General features: G+C 41.4%; 1 protein-coding gene across 1 annotated transcript in view; it reads right to left on the reverse strand.

Moving 5' to 3' along the window:
- Window positions 1-25,295, reverse strand: part of SPTLC2 (serine palmitoyltransferase long chain base subunit 2) — a 75,615-nt gene that overhangs the window by 44,098 nt on the left and 6,222 nt on the right. Inside the window, exons 2-8 of the mRNA XM_063117907.1 lie at window positions 23,225-23,419; window positions 11,322-11,476; window positions 9,085-9,233; window positions 8,777-8,901; window positions 4,133-4,226; window positions 3,078-3,183; window positions 1,616-1,835 (exon numbers count right to left, since the gene is read on the reverse strand). Of these exons, the coding sequence (XP_062973977.1) occupies window positions 1,616-1,835; window positions 3,078-3,183; window positions 4,133-4,226; window positions 8,777-8,901; window positions 9,085-9,233; window positions 11,322-11,476; window positions 23,225-23,419 (1,044 nt within the window). The remainder of the gene's footprint in view (window positions 1-1,615; window positions 1,836-3,077; window positions 3,184-4,132; window positions 4,227-8,776; window positions 8,902-9,084; window positions 9,234-11,321; window positions 11,477-23,224; window positions 23,420-25,295) is intronic.

The following is a 25,295-nucleotide window of genomic DNA, read 5'->3' on the forward strand; positions in this document are numbered from 1 at the left end:
AATAGCCATGTTTTCAGGTCTTTGAAAACCTGCCAGAAAACTGGCTAATTCATGGTTCTGTTGTGCCTACTAAAATAAATGTTTTTTGAAAACTGGCTGTTTTGTTTGGCTTCTTTCTGCTAGCCAACTCTTGAGATGTTAGCAGTGATAGTCATTCTCCCCACCTTCTGTGTGGCAATTCAAACAAAAGCCAGATCAGTTGGGCAATCCTGTATACTGAATCAGAGAGTCCTGTAGGCCATGTTCTAGGTATTGGCTCCACAGTGAACCCATCCACTAAAGGGAGTCATGTATTCAAACTTTTATCATTTTGAATTGTGTGTTAGGAAGTCACTCTCCACCCTCCTGGAATAGAAATTGTATGTTTTAAAGAGTGTCTCATACTGTAATTATCAGTTATAGTTATAGATAACAAATTATAATTGATAATTTAACAGTAATAAAGCTCATGGTTATAAATCACATTTTATTGTCCTAGCAAAAGCTATTAATGGAAGATGTTGGGTAGCAGAATGAAAATCTGGAATCATTTGCACAATCTTAAAGTACTCAATAGTAATTCAGGTGCAAGATTACCTGTTGTCTCAGTTAGCAGCTGAACTTTGCATTTGGAGGCATGTCTCCATCATTGCTTCATCATGAAAGAGTGAAGTTTGATCTGTGCTTTCAATCCAGAATAATGGTTCTTGAAACATGGCACATACTTATTCAGAATTTGAGTAATTCTAAATACCTGTTTCTGCAGCCTGGTGCTGGAACAGTGATCAGGAGACAGCTAATTATGAATCACCCCTAGTCCTTTTAACATTAGGATGAAATAAAAATCTAAGAGTGCTACTTGAGCAGAATATCAGATTAGTAATATACACTTTATTAGTGTTAATAGTGAATGTCTCCTGTAACTTTTCAAACTTCCTACCCAGTTATGAAATGAGTGCCCTGACATAACGACAGCAGCAGACAGGAAAAGTCCTAGTAGAGCAGCTCTTTTGGTGCGGTAGCACATGAATGGACTCTTTCTCGGCCAATGGTATTTGATTCTCAACAAAAGGGCTAGAAGAAGGAAACCAAGCAGAGTGGGAGTATGAAAAAATGAGGAGTGCAACAAGCTAAACTTTGTAGCATAGGTGGGTGAGCAATAGCTGTGTTATACTGATCAAAAACAAGTGAATAAGCAATGGACGTATCAATGTCAGATAAGATACAAACTAAAATACTATTAGTATTCTTATCTCAGTCTTTGAGCAAGACGCTCGTCATGAGCGGCTGTTACTCACTCACTGGCCTTGGACATTTGCCAACTTTAGTAATAAATGAGGATTTGCTTCAACTGTGTATTTTTAAGAATGACACCCTGCAAAAAAAAGATAGCACTACTATGTGAGCTCGCCAATGGGTTTTATTGCTGTAATAAGGGCTTCTGCCCTGAAATGTGCCCAAGAAATGTTTTAAATAAATACATTTTATATATTTTGTGCCTGGCATCTCAGAATGAGGATTGCTTACATGTAATGACCATGATCTCCAAGTTCTAAGAATGTAAGTTGCTATCATCACAGTTAGATGCTTCTTTTTTTCCGAAGCTACAAAACATCTTCCCAGCATTTATTTTTACCTTCTTGCCTCCAATGTAACCTCCAGCAGCTCCAAAGCTCTTGGTGAATGTCCCCATCATAATATCCACATCCTCAGGGTTAAGTCCAAAATACTCCACTACACCCCGGCCATTGGGACCCAGTGCTCCTATACTATGAGCTTCATCCACGTACAGGTAAGATTTGTATTTCTTCTTAAGGGCAATTACTTCAGGTAGTCGGACTATAGAGCCCTCCATGCTGTGGTAGAAAAGCAGACATCAAATTGTAAATTTGGGGATCTCTCAACAGTTCCCAAAATATCCTAAAAAAGGCCATCTACTATTTTCCAAGCAATTGCCCTGTATGAGTGTGGCTACAGTCATGATTGTGCATGTCTTTAAGCCCCTACACAACAACTGGCAGAAAGTCTTAGAAATACACACATGGTACTAAGGCACAGAGTTGCTGCAGACTGACAGCTCAACTGGGAAAGGGAATAGAAAGGAAGTGGCCAAACGTCAGTGAACAGGAATAGAGCAGTGGGTATCTGCCCCCAAATGTAGGGAAGATGCTGTGTGCCCATTTCATAACTATGTAAACTAGAAAGAGTGGCAAGCAGTTTGGCACAAGTGTGATTTAAGAAGACGTTTTGACGTACGTAGATATATATCCATTCCTTCACAAATCAGGGCAAGGACCATGTATAGTCCAACGCCATTGTTTAAAGTGTATTACTTAAAACCTAAAATCCAACAAGAGCAAAATATTTCTTGGGTTAAGTTCATGTTTATCAACATCTGAGGGACAGACTTTGGAGACAACTTTTCTGGGCTTAGCTCTACCAAACTATTTCTCCATTGCACCCATGCTCCCCAAGATTCCCACCTGTGACCCCTTACAGAACAGCCTTCACCATGGCAAGGACTTTGCTGTAAAAGCATGCATTATGCTGTAGAGCTTAAAGTAGTAAACAACATCAACTTTGGCTAACAGAACTGCCATATTGGTATTCTACGTTATTCCTTCAGAGAGGTGAGAGTGTACACTGACTTATTCCTATGTTTTCAAATAAGAGATACGTGCATCTTAGCATCCTTCAGTATTTGTACTAGGGTGGTGGGGAAAAGATGTGTATGTGCCTTGCAGCCTCCTAACCAATATAAACTGAGAAACAGTAAAGGCATGTATCACTTTCATGCTTTTAGAAAGGTACATTGAGTGTGGGCGTTAGCTTTGCAACTCAAGAAGGGAGCACTTAAGAGCCCTGTATTAAGGTGAACCAATTGCCAATCCTAAACTAGCTTGTGGGTGGCATGTGCACATGTACTTGAGGCACAAGTGGCCATAATAGCTAGATGAGATTAAAATAATGGGAACTGTCAACACCAAGTAGTGAAAGTCCTATCAAAGTGGTTTTCATTACGCTTTGCTTCAAAATGGATGCCAAAAACAGTTGAATATGCTGAACAGCACTGGTAGTGTGTGGGACTAGACTTGTACCTGTATATGCCTTCGACAATGATGAGAATTTTTTTCCAGGGTCTGTGTGTGCGAGGTTGCCCATACACAATAGCATCTTTGAGCAGCTTCTCCAAGCTCTGCATATCTATATACAAAGAGAGCATGATTCTGAATAACTTCATTATTTTGGAAAGGGACTAAAAAGAGAAGCAGCAACAAAAAACATTATGAAAGCCTATATTTAAATTGAGCAGTAAACCAGGAGGCCATATTTTCTCACACGGATATTATAAAACTGAACTATGACTTTCAAAAGCAAAACATTATCTTGACATCTGCAATTTATACATTTTCAGATATGGCTAGAGATTTTACCATTCCAGATCAACTGTAGAGGAAATTTAGGCAAACGCACTAAGGAGCAGAGAGGGAAGATACAACAGAGTTGCAGGGCAGCTTTTAATCTGACCACAGAGGGAAATTCAACAGGAGCAGGGCAGCATCCTGTTTGGGATGAATCATGACTAGAAGAGAAGGATAAAAAGGTTTCAATTATCCCAATTGGGACCGGGCACTGCTAGGCAAAGATCTGTATTCAGTCTGGTGCTTTTACATGACCTGAAGTTAAGGGTGAGGAGTCTGGTGGTCAAGCTTGCTGATGACACCAAGTCATTCAGGGAGGTTAAAGAAAAAGGGACAGCGAACAGCTCCAAAACGATCTCTCTAAAACAGGTGAACGGGCATTAAAATGGCAATGGGGTTCAATGTAAGTAAGTATAAAGTAATGCATATTGGGGTGGTGGAATCCTAATCGCATATATATGGATGGGGTCTGGGCTGGCAGTGACTGACCAGGAAAGAGATCTGGTGGTGGTGGTGAATAGCTCAATGGAAAACACTGATCCAGTGTGCAGCAGTTGTGAAAAGGTGAATTCTGTGTTAGGGATCATTAAGTGTTGCATTTTGCTTCTTTTACTGCGTCATGTGCTCAATTCCATCCCCTTAATACAGCCGTGCCTGAAACTGACCATTTAAATTCATCGAACATGCACTTGAATAATTGTGTATGAATCAACCTCCTGGAAAATACTCACTGTTATGTTTGAAGATTCGAATTGTTGCTCCTGAAAGTCTTGCTCCTAGTACTAGAGACGCATGATTCAACTCATCACTCAGTATTAGACAGCCCTGAACAAGGAGAAAACAGGAAAAGAAATGCTCCAGAGATAAAGTTGCAGGCAACCACTGACCTGTATCGTGCTTAAAAAATTAGAAGCATGCTGGCATTTCCCTATTCCTTTTACCCCAGTCTCCAATCAGTTCTCCTTGGCTGGCCACAATGCCTAAAAGCAATAGTTGCTGTTGCAGAACTAGAAGTGATTGTATCTGTGGCCATTTTAATGCAATGGATCAGGGGAATGTGTCTGCTTGCTTTACTATGCTGCCCAGCCTCCCTATTACTCCAGTTTGCTTGGGAAGATGGGTAGGGAGGAGTACATTTTTTAATTACCAACAAGAAACTAGATTAAGGCAGCAGCCTTCAACAAAAGTCTAAGATTAATTTAGCAGAATATGTTCTACAGTAACACAGCATTCAAATATTCCACTAAATTAGTTGGGGGATAGAATATCGACATGCACATCACATTCAATGTTTTCTATTTAAGGGATATATCACATTCATATGATTGAGGGGTTCTTTGCAGTGCTGGGTAAATAGCATTACAAAAAGGAACAGAAATTGCTCATCCTGGGTTGCAGTCCCTGATAGTTAAAAGACAATAAACAAGATATTAACAGAGTCAAACTGGCTGATGCACATTTCTTATGAATATAAGAAGAGCCATGCTGGATCAGACTAAGGTCCAGCACTCTGTTCACACAGTGGCTAACCAGCTCCCCACAGGAAACCCACACATAGGACCTGAGTGAAACAGCACCCTCCCACCCATGTTCCCCAGCAACTGGTGTACATAGGCATACTGCCTCTGATACTGGGGGTAGAATATAGCCCTCAGGACTAATAGCTATCGATAGCCTTCACCTCCCCCTTTTACAGCCATCCAAATTGATGGCCATCAGTACCTCTTGTGGTAGCCAATTCCATAGTTTAATTATTTGCTGTGTGAAGAAGTACTCCCTTTTATCTGTCCTGAACCTCCGACCAATCAGTTTCATGGGATGAGCCCAGGTTCTAATGTTATGTCTCTCTACCCACTTTTTTCCAGATCATGCATAATTTTGTATACCCCTGTCATGTCTCTCCTTACTCACCTTTGCCCCCAATTTAAACAATCTAAGCTGCTGTAACCTTCCCTCATAGGGTAGTTGCTCCAGCCCACAGGTTATTTTAGCTGCCCTTTTTCCAATATACAATGGTTTTGCTGATGCACATTTCTTTTGAAGTGTTCAAAAAAGGAAACATTTTGAAGTCACTGAACACTAAACATTTGAATGAAATGGGAACTGAAAGAGATTTTCCTTTATTTATGAGAATACTTTTTTAAAAAAAGTCTGGTTGGAAGACACACAAAATGTAACAAGTCAACATTCATGTATGAGCTCACCATGAAGCACTAGTTATATTAGCTTTTTGCAGCCTTTTCTGCAACCATCTTGAGCACAGAACCATCTCACCCCCAGCTGCAACATCTTTTTGGGACTGGGAGCTTAAGAGGCAGGCTCCTACTACCTGGGATCGTGTCCATCGGATCCAGCCAGGAGAGGAAGCCTACAAAGCAAGGGGCCAATCAGCAGCTGCTGTTGTCCTGCCTTGGGGGTTTGCCTAGTCTGCGGAACCTTCCAACAGTCTCCTAGCAGACTCAGGCTCCCAGCACAGAACCATCTCACCCCCAGCTGCAACATCTTTTTGGGACTGGGAGCTTAAGAGGCAGGCTCCTTTGGGGGCGGGTCCGCCACCAGCGGGGTCACCTCCGAAGGGGGCGACACCAAGGCGAGGGCCTGTCCCCTTGTTTGTTTGTTTGTTTTGTTCCCCTACTGACTTATAATTTTGTTGTGAATTTAAAACTTTTTTTTTTAAACATTTCTTTTCCTATGTTTTAAAACGTATGTTTTAAACTTTGTAATACTGCCTTGAGGCCCATTATTGGGCAAATAATGCTCGGTGCTTGGCCCGTTGTTGTTCTCTCTATACATGCTGCCCTTGGGCAAGCTCATTCAATCTCACGGCCTCCAATATCACCTGTATGCCGATGATACACAATTATATCTTTCATCTCCGGAACTTTCTCCAGATGTTCACGATCGTATCTCGGCATGTCTTTCAGATATCTCAGCCTGGCTGCTTCATCGTCGTTTGAAACTTAACATGGCAAAGACTGAACTGCTAGTTTTTCCTCCTAAACCTTCTCCTCACCTCTCATTCTCCCTTACTGTCAACGATGTCACGCTTACTCCGGTCAAGGAAGCTCGTAGTCTTGGCTTTATATTTGACTCCTCGCTCTCCTTTACTCCTCACATCGAGGCAGTAGCTAAATCCTGTCATTTCTTCCTGTATAATATTGCCAGGATTCGACCATTTTTGTCTGTCTCTTCTGCCAAGACTCTCGTTCACGCACTGGTTATCTCTCGGTTGGACTACTGCAACCTTCTTCTCTCTGGCCTTCCTTCGTCTCACATCAGTCCGCTGGTCTCTGTCCACCACTCTGCCGCTAAGATCATCTTCTTGGCCCGCCGCTCTGACCATGTCACTCCACTTCTGAAATCTCTTCACTGGCTTCCAATTCACTTCAGAATCCAATATAAACTTCTCCTACTGACCTTCAAAGCTCTTCACGGCCTAGCTCCTGCCTATCTCTCCTCTCTCATCTCACACTATCGCCCCGCTCGGGCTCTCCGCTCCTCCGATGCCATGCTTCTCGCCTGCCCAAGGACCTCCACTTCCCTTACTCGGCTTCGTCCTTTTTCTTCTGCTGCCCCTTACGCCTGGAACGCTCTTCCAGAACACTTGAGAACTACAAACTCAATCACTGCTTTTAAGACTCAGCTCAAAACTTTTCTTTTCCCTATAGCCTTCAAATATTGAGTTTGTTCTGACTTTACACTGTTGGTTTTGCCCTACCCTGTGCCTGTTTACACTTCCCTGTGCCTGTTTGCATTCTCCTTCCCTCTTTATTGTTTACTACAACTTATTAGATTGTAAGCCTATGCGGCAGGGTCTTGCTATTTACTGTGTTATCTGTACAGCACCATGTACATTGATGGTGCTATATAAATAAATAATAATAATAATAATAATAAAAGGCGGGATACAAATAAATATAATAATAATAATAATAATAATAATAATAATAATAATAACCATGCATTGCTCACTCCTTGAGGAGAAGGCTATCAATGGCTACTAGTCCTGATGGCTAAGTGCAACGTCCAGTATCAGAGGCAGTAAGTCTATATACACCAGTTTCTGGAGAACATTGTGGGAAGGTGCTGTTGCACCCGTGTCCTGCTTGTGGGTTCCTGGTTGACAGCTGGTTGGCCACTGTGTGGACAGAGTGCTGGACTAGATGTACCCTTGGTCTAATCCAGCATGGCTCTTCTTATGTTCTCACCCACTTAAAGCACTATAGTAAACATTTTTGATAGATATAACAGGAGAGAAACAAGTCATGTGATCAAGCTCAAAACTAAAAAAAAAAATAATGAATTATGATTGTGTGCTGGACTATCAAATCCTCTCCAAACAGGTATTTTAATGGCAGAAAATTTTTTATCTGACCAAGGTAAGGATACATATTGGGTAACAAGTATGTATTCGAGTAAAATCAAGGTGGCTAATATGTTCAATGATTACATTCTTCATTATCTTTCTGACCTATCTTCCCTTGAGCAAATCTGTATATTGCTGGCTGGTAATAATGTAATTATTACAGATTTTACAGGTTGCAAAATTCGCCTTAGCTGCAAGTAAGTTGAGAGCTAGGCACCAACACTCCCAACAATTTTTGTGAACCGCCCAGAGAGCTCCGGCTATTGGGCGGTACAGAAATGTAATAAATAAAGTAAATAAATAAATAAACAAGTTTCATAATGGAGAGCTGGAGATTTTGCTCTGATATATGTACTGACCTAGCTTCCCACTCACGAGTTAATGTATGTTAATGTGATTTTTATCTTTATATTCCAATTGTGTTCATTATTTTAATCTTATTTTATATTATCCATTTTTAACTTATTTAACTTATTTATTTCAGCTTATCTTTTTACTTGTTTTTATTATGTCAAATTGTGATGGCTTATCGCTTTTAGCAATAAAGATTTCATTCAATGTGACTAATATGTTCAAGCTCCTGAAACTGAGTTTTATTTGCGCCAGGCAGTTTGAAATGCTAAGAAGGCAGTCTCCGTGAACTCATTCATCTGGTTTTGCAAGTTTTATTCATTAACATTTCCCATTCCAAGGGGCACTATTTTTTAAATAAGTGTCACTGTAGTTCAGTGGTGCATGTGCTTTGCATACAGAAGGTCTGGCATTCAATCCCTAGTATCCCTAGATAGGGCTAAGAAAGAATCCTGCCTGAAACCCTGAAGAGCTACCACCAGCCAGTGTAGAGACAAGACTGAACTACATAACCCAATGGCCTGACTCAGCATAAAGCAGCTTCCCATGTTCCTGTGTGCATGGTACATTGGAATGATATAATGAATAGATGAGGGGATAGCATCAGTAGATTACAGAGACACGACCACGTTAGTCCTCTCTCTAAAGCCATTAATACCTTGCCAACCAATGCAGGAATGTTCATTGAGTTGGTTGCAAATCCCATTCCATATACCATAGCAGACTCCACACCAAGGTATTTGGCCAGTAAGGTTTCCATCTCCTCATGTTTTTCCAAATCTCCTGCAAGTAAAATAAAAAATGAATTCAAAATGGGTATAAGATTCTTTTAATGATAAGTATTGTGGTTAATGCAAGCTGAGTAGGGAATGTGCACAACACTTCAGACAAAGCTTTAAAAACGCCTATATAATGTGAATATTGGGTGATTAAATATATTCAGAATGGTCCCTTGCCTTAACTTACCCATCTCTTGCCTTGTACTGCATATCCCACTTCCATACTGTGAGAGAACTTTAGCCACTGCATCCTTGCAAACTCCGCTATTCTCTGCAAATCCAAGGTAGTTGTAGGAGCCCATGTTAATTACGTCTTTTATCACTTTTCCTGTGTACCTATATATATATATATACACACACACATATATATTTTATAAAAACACTGTATGTTAAAATAAGGATAATTTCAATAATATCAAGTATGTAAGCGACAGTCAAAGGCTGCAACCCAGTCAGTGGCTTTAGGAATGAAAGGCTTGCGTGCACCAAGCAGAACTTTCAGCTCCATGCTACACTGCAAACTGCTTTTAAAATTCCTAAGAACTTCAAAGCCATCTTGTGATATGGTCAGAGGGGAAGCCATCGGGAACAATACCAAAGACCCATTGCTTACAATGTATTAGCTGGATTGTAAGGATCCAGGATCCAAAGCCTGTTAAAGATTTTGCATGCTAAGTAGCCAAGACCAGTAAGTTTGCACAAATGCTGCTTTCTGTTTCAGTTTGGTTAACTCAGCAAGGCTTCTTTCATTGCAGCAGAGGATCATAAACTAAAGCTTTTCTGCATCTTCCAGTGTAATTGGCTTTATTCAGACAAAATATGTAAAACAACTCAGATTGTGGATTAGCAGATGTTCTTTGAAAGCTCTCTTAAGAATTAAAACACAGTGCTGAAATCTTTTCAAAACAGCTTGCTATTTCTGTTTGGTAATTTCAAGTTTCCCCCCTCACCCTCCAAACAACTTTATATATCAAATATTTGTCACTTCAAGAATATCCTCCAGGCCCACAAAGGAAATGCATCAGGAAGCCAGGAAGCTGCTGCAATAAGCAGAAGGACAAAAACTATTGCATACCAGAAGAATGTGTTAACCATACTCTTGAAGGATGACATTGACCCAGTTCACATGTCAAGGCAGCAACTTGTTGTGCAGCATTCCTTTGTTGTTCGTGATGTGAACGCTTGCAAACTCTGGGCTGTTTATGGGTTAGACAACCTAGAGTTAACCCAACAACAAACCATAGGTAACTAGGTTAACTCTGGGTTGTTTAACCCATAAATAACCCAGTTTCCAGGTTCACACATCACAAAACAACCCAGGATCTGGGTATTCCTTGGTTGTTAATTAAAAGCGGCGATGAGCACAACATGCATTTTGCTCGTTCCTGCAATTCCTGGGTTAAAGACTCCAGGAAGTGCTGCCTTGACATGTGAACCATCCCAATAACAATGGGCATCAATTCTGCTCAATTAGTTTTGTCCCAAGGTAAAATCACTACCAGAGCTTGCTTTTAGAGGGTCCAGTCAATTAACTTCATTTTTATTTCCTGCAACTCCTGTTAAAAACTTAGGCTCATTACAGGTAACAGATATACTACAGCCCCTCATTTTCAAGCTCAAATGTGTAGACAAGACACCTGAGCATATTAAACTTAACTTGTAATTATTATTTTATTTGTATTATTAATTATTTACAGCATTTTTACTCTGCTCTTCAGCCAAAAAACAGCTCACAGAGCAGCTTTATCTCAACAAGAAAGCCTGGCAAAGTTTACATCTAACTGCTACTGTATTAGCTCTACCCAAGGTAGATACTGCTGAACACCCTGTAAAAAGATCTAGCGCACATAAGTCCCAAGTTTGAAGACACACCATGCCCGTTTTCCAAAGTAAAAGGACTTCTGGCAACAATTTTCATAAACATGTATATGAAAATTTTCATAAACATGTATATGAAAACTCAAGAATCAGTGGACCCTTCTGAGGCAGACCTGCATTCCTGCCTATCTCTCCAGCACTACAATGCTGCCTGCTCCTTGGCTTTGAGGACTAGAGGCAAACCTACTATGGCAAAATGGGCTGCATAAGTAATGCAACTTGCACAAGACTTGACTTCTGGCACACTTCTCAAAAAGTTGGCCATTACTAACCTAAATGATTTTTCTATACAGCTCATCCAATAGTCAGCCCATATCAGAAGTTCTGTAGCCATGACAACCTAGAAAAGGTAGGGAAGGGCAGCAGTGGGTTGGAATCCTACAGCTGAAACTAGAGTTTTTAATTTCTTGAATCTGCTCTGGGGCAATTACAGAGTTGCACATCCTTGTTACCGAGGGCGTGGGTCACTTCTAAAACCAGCTTTTCAATCCTCAGCAAGATCCCCTAAAGATTAGCTGCCAAGAGCTTTCAAAACCTTTTACTTACATGAATGTCCAATTGTAATCATGAGTAACCCGTTCCAGTATGTCTACTTTGGCTCCTGGTACACTGCAGAGTGGTCTGTTCCAGCTATCCCTTATGCGCATATAGAGGTTCCTTGTATAGAAATTCTCAAAATCTTGGTATAGAGGGACAAAGTCCTGAAAACATCAAAAGGGCATTAAAACAACAGGAAAAGTCAAGCCTAATGTCATCCTTGAAAAAAATAAAAAGAAAAAAATGGAGAAAGTATAAATGTTTAACACCACTTGTCTATTCACTGCTGCTGCATGTTTTCCTCTCTATAAAAATCACCAAAACGTTCAGAAGAGTGTAGATTTCCTTTGCCCACAGCCCACTCAACCTAGGAGCCTCACTGGGGAAGCCATACAGATATTTATTTATTTATTTATTACGTTTTTATACTGCCCAATAGCCGAAGCTCTCTGGGCGGTTCACAAAAAATAAAACCACGAAGAGTGGTTTTAAAATCAAACCAATCAGGCCTCCTCAAAACCAGTCCTGCTGATCATTGTGACATCGCCAACCAGTAGGCCAATCCACTGCCTCTGCCTCCTCTCCTATTTGCATATTCTCTCGCAATTGGCTGAGTGAATATAGATGGCACAACTGTGACAGTTACACGTTCTGAAGAAAGATTACTGCCAGGAGTTTCCAGTAACCTCCTCAACGTAAAAACATGCTTTTGTATCTCCGAAAGTTCTTCACCGATTGCTTTGAAATTTTGACACAGCATTGCGTTCGAATATGCGAGCGTTGTTATGTAACTATGTTCTCTATGGGGTCAAAGGTTTGTCTTAAAATCGAAGAAATAGGCCTCCTCAAAACCAGTCCTGCTGATCATTGTGACATCACCAACCAGTAGGCTAATCCACTGCCTCTGCCTCCTCTCCTATTTGCATGTTCTCTTCTATTTGCTCTTATAGGTCATTGTGACATCGCCAACCAGTAGGCCAATCCGCTGCCTCTGCCTCCTCTCTCTAGCACCACCTTCCTGGTGCTAATATGGCTTTTTATAGACAGACTTCATTTTTATTTATTTACTAGCTGTACCCTGCCACGCGTTGCTGTGGCATTATTTGGATGAAGTAAAGCATTTTGTTTGGTTTTTAAAAAAGGATGTTTTTACGGTGAGGAGGTTAGTGGAAACTCATGGCAGTTACCTTTCTTCAGAACGTGTAACTGTCACAGGTGTGACATCTATATTCACTCAGCCAATTGTGAGAGAACATGCAAATAGGAGAGGAGGCAGAGGCAGTGGATTGGCCTACTGGTTGGCGATGTCACAATGACCTATAAGAGCAAATAGGAGAGAACATGCAAATAGGAGAGAAGGCAGAGGCAGTGGATTGGTCTACTGGTTGGCGACGTCACAATGACCTATAAGAGCAAATAAGAGAGAACATGCAAATAGGAGAGGAGCCGCGTTGCTGTGGCTCAGTCTGGTTAAATTGAAAAGAAAAAAAAGACAAAGCGGATGTTTCTAATATGTTTAATTTCACAATGCTTGTGGATATACAATATTTTTAGTTGTTCCATTGTCTGTGTAGATATAGAGATTGTCTGGTTTGCCGACTCTAGAACACGCAACATATAATTGTCCATGTGAGAAGCAATCTGTGTCTAGATCTAAACCGCACAATTCTAAAGATTGGCCCTGAGCTTTGTTGATGGTGATTGCAAACGCCAATCGAATTGGGAATTGCAATCTCTTAAATTGAAATGGCGTATCTGTTGGAATCATAGGAATGCGAGGAATGAGGACATCTTCACCTTTGAAAGGTCCTGTCAAGATTGATCTCCGACTATAACAATTGCCACTTCATCTATGGTTGGAGCATTGAATCTTCGCACATGTTCTCCAGCAGGCGTTTTGTCAGCATGAATAACAATCTTGTGTGTATCAGATGGCATCATGTCAATTGCTGTTTTGAACAAATGTACTAAATTGTTTTTTTCGTGAAGTAGCTGTTGCAGTTTTGAAACGATGGACCTTTTTATGCCGGTATAAATTCCGCAGCGTGCATTCAATTCATCATTGCCATCACCAATGAAATACATTTGTAGGAATTTATATTGACTATCTTGAAACGGAAGGAAGGAGCCGGCTTTATGATAAATTTGTCCTTTGACTTTGAAAGTTGGCATAAATGGAGCTGTGATGATTTCTGCGCCGAACGACGTCATTTGGAAGCATGAGTTGTATTTCCTGATGTTAGATAGGAAATGCTTTGATTCTGCGGTATATCCGGCAAGCAAAGTTTGTAATGGCTCTGGTGATTCTCCAAGTTGAGGCAGTTTAATTTTTCCAGCAGCGCAACACATTCCTTTTGTTTCTCCATTAAATTTAAGAGCCTTGCAATAAGGACACACTTCAGTCATAGTGCCGATGAGAACATGCCACCTCAAACTATAATCATCAGCTGGGTTGTACCGGAATGCAAGGCGATTGTAATCGTGTGATTGTTTACCATGGAGTCGTGTTTGACGCTGATGTGTTATTTCTCGTTGACGTCTTTCAGCCACTCTCAGCCTGTCGCGTTCATTCTGTTGAGAACAAAGCAGATCTGAAGCTGTAGAATGCGATTGCTGTGCTCGCAACCGTGCATTCTCAAGTCTGGCTGAATGTTGCTTGGCTGGTTCCTTGGCATTCTTTTTCTTTTTTTCTCGTTTGCTGATGCCCGTTCTTCCTCAGTCTGATTTGCAATTTCTCGTCGCAGTGCTTCCGCTCTGCGAGTACAACGACCTAAGTGTGATCTTCTGTGAGGCATTATTTGGATGAAGTAAAGCAGATTGTTTGGTTTTTAAAAAAGGATGTTTTTACGGTGAGGAGGTTAGTGGAAACTCCTGGCAGTTACCTTTCTTCAGAACGTGTAACTGTCACAGGTGTGACATCTATATTCACTCAGCCAATTGTGAGAGAATATGCAAATAGGAGAGGAGGCAGAGGCAGTGGATTGGCCTACTGGTTGGTGATATCACAATGACTTATAAGAGCAAATAGGAGAGAACATGCAAATAGGAGAGAAGGCAGAGGCAGTGGATTGGCCTACTGGTTGGCGATGTCACAATGACTTATAAGAGCAAATAGGAGAGAACATGCAAATAGGAGAGAAGGCAGAGGCAGTGGATTGGTCTACTGGTTGGCGATGTCACAATGACCTATAAGAGCAAATAGGAGAGAACATGCAAATAGGAGAGGAGGCAGAGGCAGTGGATTAGCCTACTGGCTGGTGATGTCACAATGATCAGCAGGACTGGTTTTGAGGAGGCCTATTTCTTCGATTTTAAGACAAACCTTTGACCCCATAGAGAACATAGTTACATAACAACGCTCGCATATTCGAACGCAATGCTGTGTCAAAATTTCAAAGCAATCGGTGAAGAACTTTCGGAGATATAAAAGCATGTTTTTACGGTGAGGAGGTTACTGGAAACTCCTGGCAGTAATCTTTCTTCAGAACGTGTAACTGTCACAGGTGTGACATCTATATTCACTCAGCCAATTGCGAGAGTACATGCAAATAGGAGAGGAGGCAGTGGATTGGCCTACTGGTTGGTGATGACACAATGATCAGCAGGACTGGTTTTGAGGAGGCCTATTTCTTCGATTTTAAGACAAACCTTTGACCCCATAGAGAACATAGTTACATAACAACGCTCGCGTATTCGAACGCAACGCTGTGTCAAAATTTCAAAGCAATCGGTGAAGAACTTTCGGAGATATAACGACAGTAACGAACGGTCTTTTTCATTTTTATTTATATAGATTTATTATTGCATTTATATCCCACCTTTTTTCCTCAAAGGATCCCAAGTTGGCATATTTTTTATTTTTTTATTTATTAAAGTTATATACCGCCCCATAGCCAAAGGTCTCTGGGCGGTTTACAAAAGTTAAAAACAGTGAACATTAAAAAGGATGCAAAATTTAAAACCATCATTTTCTTTGTAATCTTTTATGGATTAATATTTGAAGACAGTCTTATCGACTTATTGGTCCAGATGGTTGGTTTTTCTCATTGAACAATGGTTTTCCAATCTTTAAGTGTACATAATCCTCCTCCTTTCCAATTTATTCTCACAACAATAACCCTGTGAGTTGAGCTGAGACTCTGTGACTGGCCCAAAGTCACCCAGTGGGTTTCCATGGCTGAGTGGGGACTAGAAACCAGATCTCCCAACTCCCAGTCCAACACTTTAGCCAGTACACCACACAGGCAGGAAGCTAGAAGGGCTTTTTATACTGTATTTCGTAATTGTGTTTTTAACCTGTTGGGTGTTTTATTGTGGTTTTAATTTTTGTGAACCGCCCAGAGAGCTTCAGCTATTGGGCGGTATAAAAATGTAATAAATAAATAAATAAATAAATAAAGGGCAGCCAGCCGTTTCTAGCCACTGCCCATGCCTGGAATTATAAGAAACTCCTGGCTCCAGGGAAAAACAATATCAGAGAAACTATACTCATTGCTTCTGAGTTCAAGATGAAATTGCACATCGGCACTTCTACTGAAACCTGGAACCCCTGGGAACCCGAAGCAGAGACAGTTATGCCATCCCCATGTAAGAAGGGCATACCTTCATGGAACAGTAATCCTTAAAACTGGATAGAGATTTGTGCAAACAACCTAACCTGGCAACTGCTGTCCTGCCTCTCCCTCTTGCAATGGTGCATGCAGCCCACTGGACAGAGTCAGATATAAGTACAGATTAGCTTCTCTGTTTTATTACCCTGAAAGGCTAGTAGCCCACAGGCATGCTGTTTATGGAGCAGTTCTAACATTAAACCATTTGCTACTTAGATGCTCCTTTACCATGCAACTTCTACTGCCTGTAAGAGAGCAAACCCTCAACAAGTTTCAGAGTTGGCCTATTACCTATGGGTAACTGAGTGTTCCCTTCCCTTCCCTTCCCTATCCCTAAGTACTGAAAAGTCCGACTTACTACAGTAATTGTCATAGATTTAAAATACAACTTATATCAACTTTGCAATTAGCTTCCAATGGTTTTCTACACAAATATTAAATACATGCCAGTTATGTACTGGCCTCTTTCAAGGGGGTCACAAAAGAATTAATACTTTAAATGTTCTTAAATAAGCTTCCTTGATGTGTCTCATAGTGGCATTTACTGACGTGTCAGTTAACAAATTTCTTTAAGGCAGTCAGCCAATACTTCAAAGCAACTTTCCAGTAAAATCAGTACTAGCCAATGTGTCTCATTTCCTTTTTTTGCAAGCTGCATGTAAACACTGGTGCTTTTGACTTACAACTCAGAATAATCGGATCTTTTCCAAGCTAAACCTCTTGTAATAAAATGTTAAAACATGAAGGTTGCAATCTTATACACACCTATGTGGGAGTAAGTTCCACTGAACTCAATGGGGCTTATTTCCAAGTGGATACCTATCGGATTGTACTCTGAGAGTCAAGCAAACAATGTTTTTTTAAATTGAAAATGAATCAGTAAGTTTATGATTTTGCCTGCAACCCTAAAGGGTGTTCACACTGAAAACAAGTTGCTTTAACTGTCATTACTGGAAAGAGTTGACTCTGCAAATATGCCAGGGCAGACATATGCTAAAAAGTGCTTATCCAAATGGTTTACTCAGTGTAATATGGCAGCAATACTTTTTATTGGTAAATACATCCCCCTGCAAGTGTTGGTTTTCATTTCACAGAAGGACTGTATCTATCGCAGACTATTGTGAGTTTTCAGACTGCCCCACCCACCACTCCATGTACTATTCAAGTGAGACTTCAAAAAATCTAACCCTTTTGAAACTCACTGCCACATTGTTTTAACTGCATCTATTGCTTTTAAATGATATATTGTTTTAACTTGGATCATGGTTTAATTTGGTTTTAACAGTGTATATTTATTGTTTTATACTGTATGTTTTTATCTGTACGCCGCCCTGAGATCTTAGTGATATAGGGCGGGATATAAATATTTTAAATAAATAAATGCTAAGTCCTACTATACTTTTAGGTAAATGTGGAGAAAAACAAACCACATCCATATTGGTAGTTAATTCACAGTGGGCCTGCTGATCAGACAAAACTTCAGGCTCTGTGGTTAGTGAAACTGTGATTCTCTGGGGTTAGCACTAATCACAAGCCATGCTGTCTCACAAAAACACTTTAAGCCACGGTTAGAGCCGCTAACCCTGCTGCAGACGGCCTGACTGTGGTTAGTGAGTAAGCAGGGTTTAGCAAAAGCCTTAATCAGCAGGGTTTAAGGTGTCTTCTGAACAGGCCCAGTAAGAACACATAGGCTCGGTTCGGATGACATGTTAGTCAACGGTAGTTTTAGAACTCCGCAGTGGAGTTTTTACACCACTGTTGAGAAATGTGTCATCTGGTGGGGAAACTACACGCAACGATGGAGGGTTTTTTTGGAAAACACTCCATGCAGAACATCAATGCTGTGCAGAGGACAGTTCCTACACAACCATTGTGTTGTGTGGTGGACTCTGTGGAGTTTTCCCCCTGTCCATAGAGTCGGTAGGCAAGAGCTGCAGAAACCCCGGCTGCTCTTGCCCAGCGGGGCTCTAAAGGCATGGGAGGAATTCCATGCCGGGATGTGCTTGGGGAGCTCCGATTGTGCACATCCCTTTGCTCACTCACCCCGACCCATGATCCATGTGGATATTGGCTTGAGGAGATGGAAAGAGCTTACCTGATGCTCCCAGGAGAGAGTCCGAGCTTGTTCCATCCCCTCACGCCAATCTCCAAATGCTTTGCAAGGTGGGGGGGGGGGAGTAAAGAACGTCTCCCGCAGATTGACATGTACTGTTAAACCGCAAGAGATGTCCTTCCTCCTTTCAGCGCAGCTACAGCAATCTGCAACAGGGCGTCCTTACTGAGTCTGTCCTGCTGCAGAATGCTCCAGCTTCGCTGAAAGGAGAAAGCAACGGATAGATCATTTTTCCTCCGAGGACTGATTCACCCACCACCCCCTTCCTTCCTACTGTGTCGGCAACAGACGCAATGTGCTCATTGCCTCAGCAACATGTGGCAGAGCCTCACTGCAAAATGGATCCATCTGCCAAGGCCGTCACCTTCCTTCGGCGGATGGATCCATTTTCCAGGGAGGCGTGGCACTGCCGCTTGTTGTTTGGGTGACAGGCGCATCGTAAATTACAGCACTCTCCCCCCCTCCACTCCCAATGAAATGGCAGCGCCCTGATATGGTACATGGGAACCAGAGCCACCATTTGCTGGGAAGGGTGAAGGCGGGGGAGAAGACTAACCCATGCAGCGGGTGAACTCCACCCCATGGACATTTTTATTATTTATTATGAATAATATTTTTGTTATTTAATAATATTTTTATTATAATTATTTAATTATAATTATTTATTATAATTATTATTTAATAATATTTAATAATAATAATATTTTTATTATTTATTATGAATAATATTATAATAAATAATATTATTTATTATTTGTTATGATTTATTATGACGCTTTAAAGTGACATGCTAGAAGTCCACACCACTCAGTCTGTGGGGTGGAGTTCACACCAAAGTGTCGTCCGAATGTGGCCATAAACAGAGATCATGCTAGTCACCTGAGTAACCTGCCAGCAAGAAACACTCTTCCACTTTGCTTTATTTTACATTCAACAGCCAGTTCACTGCCCAGATCCCAAATGCACTGTTTTAAAGGTGCAATCCTATGCATGTTTAGACAGATAAACGCCTTACAACTCCCAGCTTTCACAAGCCAGCCATTGTAAGACTTTTTTTCCTGTCTAAACGTGCGTGGGATTGTGGCCTAATACAATTAACTGTTATATTCCCCAAGTATTTCATACAGAGCACTACTCAAGTTACATCACTAAGGTAAAATGTAGGTTAAATATAGTAATACAAATTTCAAGCACCCTATGAACTTAAGAGCAGAGGTAATTGCCAACCAACATAACAGCCATGAATGAGCATCTCTGGATGCATTGCAAATATTTCTCAGTCTTGAAGAAAGTCTAGGAGTGGCATCAATCCTATGACTATGCCATAGTCACCAGGCTATTGAGGATTTTTTTTTAAAAAAAAGGTATAGAGATTTCATTTTGGATGTTAAAAATGAGGCAGTATTTCCTGACAGTGAGGTCTAATTGGGCAGGTGTGGGAATTTTTGAAAAACTATGGTAGTGAGCTCCTTAGGCCCAAGCTTCAATGGCTGGGTTTTTCTTCTTTTAAAAGAAACATAAGTGGGATTAACTGACAAATTGTTCTGTTTCATGTGGTGGCAGTGGTGGGATAATATACAGAGTTTCTCTCACTTATGGATTTAAGAACAACATTCATGGTCTGCTACCGCATCTATTCTGCTACCAGCATCTATTCTGCTACCAGAACAAGCCCAGAAACACTGGACTCTACAAAATCCAAACGGTCAAGCATGCACATTTTCTTAAGATATTATGATACAGTTGACTCTAGTCACATGCTGGGAAACTGAGCATGACTTGACATACCCTTTACTGACATACCAGTAAAAATACATTAGATGAGCGGAGATTAGCGAGGGATGCTAAAAGAAATAAAAAGGCTTTCTTCAAATACGTGAGTAGTAAAAGACAGAGGAAATGGTGGTTCAACTGCTTAATGAGGATGGCAAATTGATAACAGATGACAAAGAAAAGGCTGAAGTGCTCAATTCCTACTTTGCCTCAGTCCTCTCCCAAAAGCGGGTCTATGACCCCCCCTGGAAAAAGTGAAGCAGAAGTTGAGGGGGCAGGATTGCAGTTTGAGATTGATAAACAAATGGTCAAAGAACACCTAATTTCCTTGAATGAGTTCAAATCTCCAGGGCCCGATGAACTGCATCCTAGAGTAATGAAGGAGCTAGCGGAAGAACTCTCAGAACCTTTGTCTATTATCTTTGCAAAATAATGGAAGACGGGTGAGGTGCCAGACGACTGGAGGAGGGCTAACGTTGTCCCTATCTTCAAAAAGGGCAAAAAGGAGGAACCTGGGAACTACAGACCAGTCAGTCTGACATCCATCCCTGGGACAATTCTGGAGCAGATTATAAAGAAGGCAATCTGTAAACACCTTGAAATCAATGTGGTGATCACTAGAAGCCAACATGGATTCGTCAAGAACAAGTCCTGTCAGACTAATTTGATCTCATTTTTTGATAGGGTAACCTCCCTTATGGACTGTGGCAATACTGTGGACGTCATATATCTTGACCAGCGAAGCTTTTGACAAAGTACCACATGACATTCTGATTAACAAACTAGCTAAAAGTGGGGTAGATGGAACAACTATTAGGTGGATTCACAGTTGGCTACAGAATCGGACTCAAAGAGTACTTATCAATGGAACCTTCTCAAACTGGGGAGAGGCAACGAGTGGGGTGCCGCAGGGCTCAGTTCTGGGCCCAGTGCTCTTCAACGTTTTTATTAATGATTTGGACGAGGAGGTGCAGGGAACGCTTATCAAATTTGCAGATGACACAAAATTGGGTGGGATAGCTAATACCCTGGAAGACAGAAACAAACTTCAAAGTGACCTCGATAGGCTGGAGTGCTGGGCTGAAAACAACAGGATGAAATTTAATAGGGATAAATGCCAAGTTCTACATTTAGGAAATAGAAACCAAAGGCACAGTTACAGGATGGGGGATACTTGGCTCAGCAATACTACAAACGAGAAGGATCTCGGAATTGTTGTAGATCACAAGCTGAATATGAGCCAACAGTGCGATATGGCTGCAAGAAAGGCAAATGCTATTTGGGGCTGCATTAATAGAAGTATAGCTTCCAAATCACGTGAGGTACTGGTTCTTCTCTATTCGGCCCTGGTTAGGCCTCATCTAGAGTACTGCGTCCAGTTCTGGGCTCCACAATTCAAGAAGGACGCAGACAAGCTGGAGCGTGTTCAGAGGAGGGCAACCAGGATGATCAGGGGTCTGGAAACAAAGCCCTATGAAGAGAGACTAAAAGAACTGGGCATGTTTAGCCTGGAGAAGAGAAGATTGAGGGGAGACATGATAGCACTCTTCAAATACTTAAAAGGTTGTCACACAGAGCAGGGCCAGGATCTCTTCTTGATCCTCCCAGAGTGCAGGACACGGAATAACAGGCTCAAGTTAAAGGAAGCCAGATTCCAGCTGGACATCAGGAAAAACTTCCTGACTGTTAAAGCAGTACAACAATGGAATCAGTTACCTAGGGAGGTTGTGGGCTCTCCCACACTAGAGGCATTCAAGAGGCAGCTGGACAACCATCTGTCAGGGATGCTTTAGGGTGGATTCCTGCCATTGAGCAGGGGGTTGGACAACTCTGCTATTCTATGATTCTATGAATGTGCTTGATAAGGAATTGAAGAAATAACTGTACTAGGAATTATTTTAGGGGAGTAAAGTACAGATAGTAATATATGAACATCTTGGTTTAAACATGTGATCCACCATTTTAAAAGAAAATATTTCATAATCTAGCACTGTTCAATTTTTTGGAAAAACAACAAAAATGGTCCTTGGGAAAAATGGGAGAGAAACTGTTTTTCTGTCCCGCAAATGTTTCCAGTTTTATTTTGTTTTAGCAGGGCTTCACATCCCTAGTTTAAGTCAATAGTTTCCGTTATGAAGACATTTACCCTGTTCAAATGACACACTTAGCTATGGTGGTTAAGCATTTTGGGCTAAACATTATAGCTTAGCATGTCATGTGAACCATTCCTAACCATGGTAACTACTTATGGAAGTTATAAGCCAAAACGTTTGGAGAGCTACGGGTTTTCCACCCCTGCCTAACAGATGCCAGATTAAACTATTGTTTGCAGAAGGCCAAACAAACCAGGATATGAAATCAAGTCTGAAAGCTATCTTGCAAGCCACAGTTTGCACTCTGGTTTGGCGTTACTGTGGTTCAGGACAATGGTCTGCCCTAGGAGACTGCCTGACTATAGAGACATGAGGATAATGAAACATCTCCAGCAATTAAGCACCTCTTACTGGTGGTTTCACAACACAATCCCTCCTTCTTTAGTCTGCCTAGCTACATTCTAGTTTCCACGGCCATCTCCTCACTCTAAAACACCAAGCTACACACCTTCGTTGGCTTGTTTGGCAGACATTCAGCCATGTTATTTAACTGTAGTAGGTTTAAGTCCCTGCACCAAGTAAATACAGCTACTTGTCAAACATATTAAAGGAAATTATAGACATGGAGTTAATGGATCAGCAGTGATGCTTTTAATTAATCCTGCAATTGGGGGCGGAGGGGGGGGAGAAGAAAACCCCCAAGAGATTTCTTAGACAACTGCAAAGGGGGCAGGAGAGCTCTGCAGTGGAATGCTCTTTGTTTTCAGCTGTGCTGAGAGCAGCCCAAAGAGGCCAGTGTTCAACTTCTTCATCTTACCAATGTTAAAACTGTAGCTCATCTGGTGATGCTTTGCCAGCAGTTGGGCAATGCAACATGGTTAAGAACAGCATCAGCTGATATCTGGGAAAAAGAGGAAGAGGGGAGCCTCACAAGCCATGGTTTAGTCTAATCCACAGCTAGCACAACTCAAGGCTTGTCATTACGTGTGAATGCAAATGGAAGCAAACAGTTAATTAGTTAACATTAATTAATTAAATCACTAGGTTGTTTAGCCCCTAACCCAGCGATCCGGGTTCACACATCATGCGCGCAATCTCCGATCAGGCCCAACGGATGTTGTTTATGCAAAGTGGAAGCGGATCACACTACATGTGAACGGGGTCAATGTCAAATCAGGAATATGCTCAGAAAAAAACAATTAACCATTTTAACAGATTTGCATCCCCATTATTGGAAATACAATGGCATCCTGATTGCCATCTTTTGGTAGAAAGGCAGGTTAAACTTCAACTTGTCTCTGAAGCAAAAATAACTAGAAGTACCTTTTGTTCTTCTCTTTCTGTTGCATTATGACATTTCTCAATTTTCCAGTACCGCAGAAAGTCTCGAAGATATCCAAAAAGAGTGAGCACGCCGTAGCCTACATAAGTTAGTACAGCAACCAGCATTGGCGTTTCCTCAAAAGCTTCATTGAAAGGTCTTTTATATAAGCCTCCATTGTGAGCAATATGATGAATCTAAGGGAAAGGAATAATATTAGAAAGAAAAGCAATGTGGGCTTTAGATCAAGTTCTTTCGATAGCCAGAAGGCACACAACCAGCAACATGTCTTATTCTCTGCAGCCTCCCCAAAGCCACCTGGCAACCTCTGCCTCTAAACTACCTACTACACTCATTCTCAATTCTCCACAAGGGCTGCAATCCCCAACTTGATTCTCCCAAAGGAAATACTTAGAAAGTTGCATCAAATTATACATATAAAAGATCAAAGCTATTTAGCTAATCCTGGAAATTGATAAGCAAGTTGTAGCTCTCCAAGGACTTTGTACTAGATTCCCAGACCTTTAAAACAATGTGCGTCACCTGAATGATTTTGTTGGAGTTCTTCCCCATGCAATATATTCCTGCTTGCGTAAGCGGTTGGCGTTAAGTGGCCTGTTAAAAGCGGCAGACGTACCTTGACCAGATCATAGGTGTGTCCATTGTCCTGATATGCATTGCTCAGACATGGCTGGGCAATACTGGTGGACCATTACTAGCCCAGATGGAGCTAAAAAGACTCTTAGTGTAGTATTCGCTGGGAGAGGGGGTGAAACCTGGAGTCATGGCAACACATCTGTGATTATCTGAAGTACTTTGGCAGAGTCTACTTTAAGTACCTAAAAGTTACAACAGGACTTTGCATTGGAAACCAGAACAAGAGTGGTTTCAGAGAGCAAAGTGCCTGTTGTCTTGACCTTTAAGGCCCTAAACAGCAAGACATCTTTAAGGGCTACTTTCGCCCACATGAACTCACTTCAATGTCAAGCCCTTCTTCAGGTCCCCCTGCTTTTAAAGGTGACTTAAGATGGAGCACTCCAATGGGGAAGAATGTATCTCTAGAATGCTCTCCCCTCTGAGTGAAGACCTTTTTATTTGTCATGGTGATATTTTAGTGTTTTAACTGCTTTTGTTTTGTTAGCCATACTAAGAGTCTCCAAACTGAAGAGCATGGTATGGTGTTGCTGCTGCATACCAGCCAGACTGCCTGGCAGACTATAGTGGAGCTGACAGAAGCATTTTCAAACTCTGGAAACAGGCAATCTGAAGATTGGTCACAATGGTGGTGTTGCTCTCTTCATAGTGTAACTCAGAGCACTGAAAGGTAGCAGATTTTCTGGCTGCGTTGGGACCCAGGAAAAGTGACTGGTCAGTTGGGAGTTCACTGAGGCTTTGGTATAGAACTGTTCACATTGGGCGAGGCAAAAATAATGTCTGTGGACCAAGTCATATTTGATGGAATACTATCATGGCAAGGCAGAACACTAAGAGAATCTCAGACAGTGCTCTGCAAAAGTAGTATGGCTGGAGTAGTTGTCACAACAGGGAAGTGACAGCAATTAGACTGGTCAGCTCAGGTTCTTCAGAAGCTCCAGACCCATTGCATACTGACTGCAAATCTTAAAGGGGCCATAATCATTTTTGTAGCTGCAAGCTCCAATGGAAACTTGGGGAGACCCATACTTGGAGGCCGAGGGAAGAAATGAATAATTGAGCACATGGGGGTGCAAGTGCCAAGGGTTCTTCCTACAGTGGGGGGACTGGTGTCTCATCAGACTGAGTGTCCTCTTTGGGGAGATGCAGAGCCACTGAGCACAGAGCCATAACAAGTGAATAAATTAAGATGATCTGTATTTGGAGTCTCATACTTATTTTATTTAACATATTTCTAGGCCACCTTTCATGGCAAGAGCCCTCCAAAGATGGCTTATAATAATAAAAAATAGGTTTTCAGAGCCTTCCTAAAAGCCTGCAATGTTGGGGCCTAACAAATCCTCAATGGCAATCCATTTAAGAGGTGTAGGGCAACTACAGAAAAGTTTGTCTCTTGTGTACTTGCCCACCTAACTGCCC

This window comes from Elgaria multicarinata, chromosome 2 (genome assembly GCF_023053635.1).
Source record: "Elgaria multicarinata webbii isolate HBS135686 ecotype San Diego chromosome 2, rElgMul1.1.pri, whole genome shotgun sequence".
NCBI classification, from domain to species: domain Eukaryota; kingdom Metazoa; phylum Chordata; class Lepidosauria; order Squamata; family Anguidae; genus Elgaria; species Elgaria multicarinata.